Source organism: Belonocnema kinseyi, chromosome 4, assembly GCF_010883055.1.
Source record: "Belonocnema kinseyi isolate 2016_QV_RU_SX_M_011 chromosome 4, B_treatae_v1, whole genome shotgun sequence".
Lineage (NCBI taxonomy): Eukaryota > Metazoa > Arthropoda > Insecta > Hymenoptera > Cynipidae > Belonocnema > Belonocnema kinseyi.
The window spans coordinates 131,882,775-131,890,444 of record NC_046660.1 but is presented as its reverse complement, the minus strand read 5'-3'; the positions used below and the strand labels follow the sequence as shown (position 1 = coordinate 131,890,444).

Here is a 7,670-nt window from a genome sequence, read left to right as displayed (position 1 = left end):
CTGAAAAGTTGTATTATATCAAGTTCTGGATAAAAATTAGGTTTACGTTTCGAGTGTAGTTCTGGTCTCATCATCAGACCTTGCTTATTACATTACAAATTTGGTTAAAACTTAATTTGGGCATAGAAGACCAAGTAGAGAAAAACGAGCATAAGGGCTAATATTTAAGTTAAAAGTTCGTAAAAATTGCTTCTTTGTGCTGAAGAAAAAGTATTGTGAAAAGACTATTGTATACATTTTCGAGAATAATAACATTTTTCCCTGAAGTAATGTGTTAAAGTTATACATATTCAAGTTAACATTTAAAGCACGTAGAGTTATCAAATAATTAAAAAAATTATATTTCTAAAAAACTCTTGTAAATCGACTTCTACGTTTGAGACCAAAAATAAATTCGCGATTTTTTAAAATCCAATTGTGGAATATTATTCGTTCATAAGATATGAAAATTATACTGACTAATAAAAACTGATTCACATATTCAGAGTTCAAGTGATGATAAGATCTTGGCTAAATTCTCAAAACTCGATACTAAAGTTCGTCTGATTTTAGTTTCTTTGTATTTAAAAAAATAATAGGCTCAACAGTCAATAGCTACATAATTTCAAATGTTCTAACAAAACATATATTAAGCAATCTTATGCACTCAGACAAATTAAAAGACTATCTTACAGTCTAAAATTATAATAATCACCATATTATGTAATAATCATTATATATTAATTTATGGTAATAATGATAACAATAATCGATCATTTTAAGTATATGTATCTTTGAGATGTAAGCTATTAATCTTCCTCTTCTTTTAGAAAATAAGTTTTATTATTTAACTTTGAGATTAATTTCTCAATTAAAAGTCATTAAAGTCAAATCATAGATGTTAATACATTTCTTTCAGAAGTATTCTAGAATTTTAGAAGCCATAAGCATAGCTTCAAAATATTGCGTCATATAGTCTTACCGCAACTCCATCAACCCTGTGCAAGTATACATTTCCCGGAAAATGCATCTATTATCTATCTATTCCTTATATTCCATTCCTAGGCTAAACAAATACGAGCATCTAGTGCGACAAGACCCAAATAAACATGCACGTGCTCACATTAGCTGTAGTTATAAGAGATGGAGGGGGCCATATTCACATTAGGTCAATGGAATATAGGGTCTCCCACGTAGTTCAGACCTCACCCTCGGTAAGGGTCAATAAACTCGCGGCGTAGTGGAGGGGCAAGTCGCCAGTCTAGATAGACGGCCGAGGAGTGAGGGTAGGCAGCGGCGGTCGCTCCATATTTACCCCATACTACTTGTATCTATCTTGAAAACAGCGTTCATCTTCCGAAGATTTAAACTGAATCGACACCCCTCCCCCCCATGCTTATGAGCCATTGCGATCGGTGCGAATCATTCACTATAAGATTCCTCTATGATGCCGTCTCCCAATTACATATCCACATCTTAGAACATTATTTCTTGCACCTTCGGGGATACAATGCGGTAGCTCTCTTTAATAGCAGCATGAACTCCAAAGTCAATGGTACTGGTGATATGGTGGGTCCTTTCCAGTGGACCCTGTATGTTAGGATTTAGGTTGCTTCTCAAAGACAATTTCAAAGCTTTCTCCTCGCCCTCGATTTGAGCGGCTTCGCCACTACAACTTTCCTCTTCTACCAACCAATGTTTGAAGGGATAACGTTTACCATGAGAGTTCGGCATAAAGACCATCTAAGAGCTTGAGAGGAATGCCACAAGAAATTTCCTCTGGCTCTCTAGCCCCAATATCAGCAAGGTATCCAGATTGTCAGTTATCCTGACATAACAAATCTGGGTGACACTATCTATTGTTTTGGGAAGGTTAACTTTGCCGATAATTTTGTCAGTCCCTTAATTCAAAACTGTCGTACGCGATTTCCTTGTATAACCTGGTTTTCTATCGAACCACTTTGTAATGTTATCTCACACTGAGTTATGGATCACAAGGCGAGAAGAACTATTGTAAATTAACGTATCGGCAGGGATCGAGTCGATAGTTGTCATCGATTGGGTCCTTTTAGCAAATTCAGTGGTCTCCACTATGATGATGTATCGTTTAATAAGAAGTATACGAGGTGAAGCATGAAGTGATTATTTATTCCTGTTAAGTTGTTGGAGGTAACCTAATGTTTTTCTCTTAATACCTAATTGAAAATATACCTAAATCTTTCACAGATTCCATAAAGAAAATGATACACCTATCAATCAAGAAAAATGGAGAAAAAGAAGATCCTATGATTATATCCATATTTTAAGCAGGGTTAAGAGTGAGACTACTTATCCAGGCCCGGTGGACAACATAAGATCGATCGTCATCCTGCGCCTTTTACACTAAACTTTTAAGAGTGACAATAGATTCCAAGAGATAAAGCATAAAATCGTCCACATATTAAAGGTAGTTGCAGTGTCAAGGTTTGCTACCGGGTAATGTCACGATGCAAAGTGCGTTTTTGTCGAGAGTGTATATTTTCGTCTTTCCCAGAAGTTGTCGAGCTTCATTGGTTCTGAGGATCGGTCTTATTGTGAGTCGTTGGTTACTGCTGCGTCTTTGTACAAGGTAATTTTATTCGCAGCTTCGATGTTGATTTTATTGTAATTTGTTCCGAAACCTGGCTGCTAGGTAAATGTAATAACTTTAACAAGTAAGTTCTTGTGGAGAGTGTGTATCTTCGTCTTTCCCAGAAAATTGCCTGGTTACATGTAGGAAGGTATTAGCTATCCAGTTACTAACTCGCTTTCATGTGGTATGTTGGCAGTCGTATAGTAGAAGATCCCAGTACCAGACTGGAAGTGCTTATAGCATACCAGACCGGATATGCTCTACACTATGCAATGGTTTAAAAAACGAAAAATTTTGATTTGCAATTGATAATTAACAAATTTGAAAAAATTTCTTTTTTAATACAATTTTTTAAAATCAGAAAAAAAATGGAGATGGAATTTTTTCTGTCGCGAATGTTCAAAAGTGCACAAAATGTCTGAACTTTTCAAATCTGTGGAGTTTTTTTATCTACGATTTTTTTAACAAAATGGCGGTCAAAAAACGAAAACCAAGAATTTTAAATTTCGTTTATCGATATTTTTGGTGATTTTTTCGCTCAAATTATATAAATATTAAATTTTTTCAGTAAAAGGGTATTTGAATAGTTTATTTTTAAACAAAATAAAAATGTTTTGTGTTAAATAGGTAAAATCATGATATTAAGATTATAAAAAATCATTTTATTGCTATTTTACGTCATTTTCACACCAAAATCCAGTGCAGTGAGTAAAATGACGTTTTTTCCAACGATTGAGTGATTTACTGATATTATTCTTATAAATTTAAAAGTTAATGTTTACTAAGATAAAATTTCACATGACTCTGCTTGTAACACTAAAGTTGAAACATGATGATTGAAGTACAGTGGAATCGCGGTTATATCCTCTCTGACTTATATCCTCTCCCGCTTATATCTCTGCATAACTCTTATTTGTGTCCGCTTAGGATGCACCACCTGTGGTACTGCGAGGTGGTGGATGCTAAGCGGACATAAATGAGAATTATGCAGAGATATAAGCGCGAGAGGATATAAGCACGAGAGGATATAAGTCAGAAAGGATATAACTTCGGTTCCACAGTACAGCAATTATTATCAGTGGCGTATTCATTCTCTAATTTGGTATATAACCAAGAAAATGTCGCACACCATCTAAGAAAAATTTATGAAGTATGATTTTGAACACATTCATTTGTTACATTTTAAATTCAGTTCGGAAGGGTTTTCTTAATTTTAAAAAGTACATAGAAATTATAAAGCCACTTTCCTTGATTTTTTCGAGGCGAATTGACATATGCACTGAAAAAAATGGTTAGTTGCGAAAAGAAGTTCCTTATTAGTAGAGTTGGTATTAGCTACAACAACTACTTCGATGGTAACAGTAACTAACCAGTTTTGTATGGCTACAAGTCGCCGTTAGTCCTCCTATGAAGTTTATATTAGTGACGATAGTAATTGTAGTCACGACAAATAAATTAGTTACATTTACCAGCAATTTATTTTCCAAGAAATAAAAGTAGTAAAGGTTACAAGCTATGCCCCTTGGCGATATTGGCAGAACTGAAATCTGAGCAGTGCTGCCAACATTCGCATCAAAATATCGCGTCGTGTCTTCAATGATCACCATTTTTATCTGTACCTTAACGTATAATGTGTGAACCTTTTCACAGAGGCCTGTTTTGAAATAATCGTGGAATTAATATTTTTCATAGGATTTACTTATAGTTACTTTGTTGGTTTATGGAAAATTGGATTTTTTGATACCTAGATGCGAACTCGATGTGTCAAATAAATTCAAGAAATACTTCCAAACAGGCCTCCGTGAAAAGGTACACTAATTTGTATAAATACATCATCGTGACAATTCAGCTTGCCACCGGGATGTCTATAATTGTATGAATACTAAAAAAATATAAGATTAAATAGTAATATCATATTAGATTATATAATAGTATAGATTACTACTTTAAGTAGTAAGATCAACTAACTTATTTGTAAAATAACTAATTTAATAGTAAGACTTACAATTGAAGTAGTAACGCTTACTATTTAAGTAGTAAACACATCTACCTGAAAGTAGTATCTACGAGTACCTTCGAAACTTGTAGCGAGAACAAATAAAGTAGTAGGGACAACTACTACCAGTCTTGCGAATAAAAGCAGTAGCCTCAACCACTTTAATAGCAACGGCATATATTGCAAACTAAAATAGTTGGGCCTACTACTTAGTTAGTTGTCCAAACCAACTAGTTTTTTCAGTGCGAGATCGGTGAAATCAGTATTTTCAGTTTCTTCTCTTTCTATTCTCAATCATGCTAAATCAATAAATCTGCCTGATCCCATCGTAGCTCTGAAAATAACACAAGATAAGTTTCAACTTGCTGAAGGACCTCTCGCAGCTAGCAATCGAAACTTCTATTGTCAGCATAATCTGAATCGCAATGTGAAGATTTGGGAACACGCTTCCATCTCCGTACTGAACGATAAATTCAAGCAGTTTCTCTAGATGCGATGTTTTAGTGTTGTAGTGGCTTGTCAGCTTGTTATACGAGAGACCTTTGATATCAAGTCAAAATCCGAATTTTTCATCAATTTCGTTAAATCGTACAAATCTTGCGTGCATTTCTTGAGAAAGACGATCGACTCCGAAGAGCCTTTAAATCTGCGGCAGCACCGTGAAAATTCATTGTGGGATCCTTCGGTCTTTTCTCAACTCGGTCAATGCGAATGAGTATCTTAGTCCAAAATCCGATTAAAATGAGGAAATCGTATTTCAACATCCGATTGTATCCTTGCTATCATCACTTCTTTTTCACTCGTTTGCTCTTAATCTTCGGCCATTTCTTCAAGAACCGTTAAGATTTTTTCAAGATAATTGTTGATTGGCTTGATTGCTTCAATATTTGCACTCCATCTGGTTTCAGATTTTGAGTTAATGACTACTGGCAGGGCTCCCTGAAGTTCGTGCCAAAGATATGTTGAACGAGAAAAAAATACATAAAGACTTTGCACCGAGTGATTCTCACAATTTACAAACAATGCAAGTCGGTTTTTTTCTTCAATCTTTCATTGACGCCATTTTTATGTCCAGCAAATACAGCATTATTATCGTAGTACTGTGGCCGACAGTCTTGAAAGTTCATATTAACTTTCTGTAGCTGTTCTAAAATCTTGTTTTCCACTCCTTTAGCATTCTTGACAGTAATTTCCATGAAGTCAAGGAAACTTTCTTTCACAATAACTGTTTTTTTCAAAATCAATTTCAACGTACCTTACGACTTCTGACATCTGATTGCGATGTGCTAGATCAGGAGTTGAATCAAACATCAGACCATAATATTTGGCCTTTTGGATGCTCTTGAGTAAATTTTGACGAACAGTGGATGCCAGGAGGTGAATTAATTCTTTTTTGAATATTGGTAGAGAGGTATGACGTGGATTCAGGATGACTTTCGGGATTTTTAAGATGCTCTTTTAAAACAGGATCGAATACGGCTATAAGTTTCAGCAAGTTGAGAAAATTTCCCAAATTGGAATCGCTGAGAATGTGAAGTGACTTTCTGTGTCCTCGCAGAGCCAAATTTTGAGTAGCTAGAAACTTTATGCAGTGAAGAATTCTTGTCAAAACTTCACGCCACTTAAGTTCTTCTGCCTCGATCTGTGACGAAATTCTCGCATCAATGGCCCCTTTATTTTTGATGAAATACAACGTCACTTCTTTCCACTGTGCCAAACTTTCCCGATGATTCTTGACATTTGCATGAACGGTGATTCTTTCAGGTGCTTTCCACTGTGTAAATCCACCTTCTTGCTCCAAAGATGACTAACGTTCTGGTTGGGAGAATGAAATACAGTAAAGACAGAATGTAGATTTTTTCAATGGGGAGTACACCAGCCAAAATCGAGTAACTTCTTTACCACGACCATCGCCCATTTTTTTCTTAAACCAATTTCGAATCATTGCACGATTGTTTGTTGGCATGAATGGCCCCTCACTATTTTGAAAGTATTTCCAACCAAGCTGGACTATTTCTACTCTGGATGTATCATCCACTATTGCTCTTCCGGAATCATTGTTGTTTTTAAAAAGTCCGATATCATGATATTTTATAAAGTCCTTCATTTCACAAGGAGGCTCTTTGGAAACTGTTTCTTTTGACAATGCCTTTGCTTTTTCTGGTTGGCTAGAATCTTTCGACGAGGAATCAATATCTTCGTTCTTGGAAAAGCTATAATTATTTACACATTTTAAAGAAGCCGAATCAACTGATGGTGATCTCTCGAGACGAGGTGAGTTATTTGCATTGGACTTTTCTAAAAAAAGACATCATTAATCGGCTAGATTTTGCAGCCTCATATTCTTCTACTTTTCTTCTTTTCCGACCCTCAGCTCCACTTTCTTTCCTCTTCGCAATTTTTACAGCATTTTCTTCCATCCTAGAGAATAAATTTTTTATAAAATAGCGGTTCCTTCGACTCTGACACAAATTTTTCTTGATTTTCGAAAAAATATTGGTTAAAAACAGAAATTAAATCGCCGTTATCGAGTTTCGATCGAGTTGCAATCAGGGGGCTTATTTTTGAGTTCGACCCACTTCACTTTCGACCAAAAAAGAAAAGTTTACCGATAATAGTAGGTCGAAAATGAAGCGACGTTGCCGCATGTTCCATTCGGGTTGTTGATTTTTAAAAAAATATTGGTCTTGATATTTGCCGATATTTTTTTCAATATTGATATCACTTTTGACTTATAGCAATGTATTCCAGGGGGGCGTTTCATATTTCCCGCGTTTGCTTCACTCGTACAGTTGTGCCAATGTTTCACTGTAGGTACTGCAATATCAATTGCTAGATATAAACAATGTTTTTTTTAAATTTTGTTTATCATAAACAATTCTTGATTTACTTCAAGTCGTAAGAAAATATGAAAGTGACGAACGAATGAACTCTTATGGTGTATTTGGACGCGCGTCGACTGGTCGCCAGCCAGCAGAAAAGTCATTAGAGTAAAAGAGATAGAGAGTACTTTTCTTCCAATTTTCCGCTCTCTGTCTCTTTGACTCTCATGACCTTTCTGTTGTTTTCTGCTGGCTGGCGACC

General features: G+C 35.5%; 1 protein-coding gene across 1 annotated transcript; it reads right to left on the bottom strand.

Annotated features, from left to right (window-relative positions):
• Positions 1 to 5,599: 5,599 nt before the first annotated feature.
• On the bottom strand, positions 5,600 to 7,006 carry LOC117171103. The gene is made up of 4 exons (XM_033358156.1): positions 6,955 to 7,006; positions 6,481 to 6,884; positions 5,949 to 6,393; positions 5,600 to 5,811 (listed from the first exon to the last, which is right to left on the bottom strand). The coding sequence occupies exons 1-4, from the start codon at positions 7,004 to 7,006 to the stop codon at positions 5,600 to 5,602; spliced, it is 1,113 nt and encodes a 370-aa protein (XP_033214047.1).
• Between the last annotated feature and the right edge of the window lie 664 nt (positions 7,007 to 7,670).

What these genes read in the sequence shown, in the direction of transcription:
- LOC117171103 (XM_033358156.1), bottom strand. Translation starts at nt 7,006, where the DNA reads ATGGAAGAAAATGCTGTAAAAATTGCGAAGAGGAAAGAAAGTGGAGCT. An exon ending in GCGATGGTCGTGGTAAAGAA is followed by an intron (nt 6,394 to 6,480) that starts GTTACTCGATTT and finishes CCAGAACGTTAG; the next exon opens with TCATCTTTGGAGCAAGAAGG. An exon ending in TTCACCTCCTGGCATCCACT is followed by an intron (nt 5,812 to 5,948) that starts GTTCGTCAAAAT and finishes TGAAAAAAACAG; the next exon opens with TTATTGTGAAAGAAAGTTTC.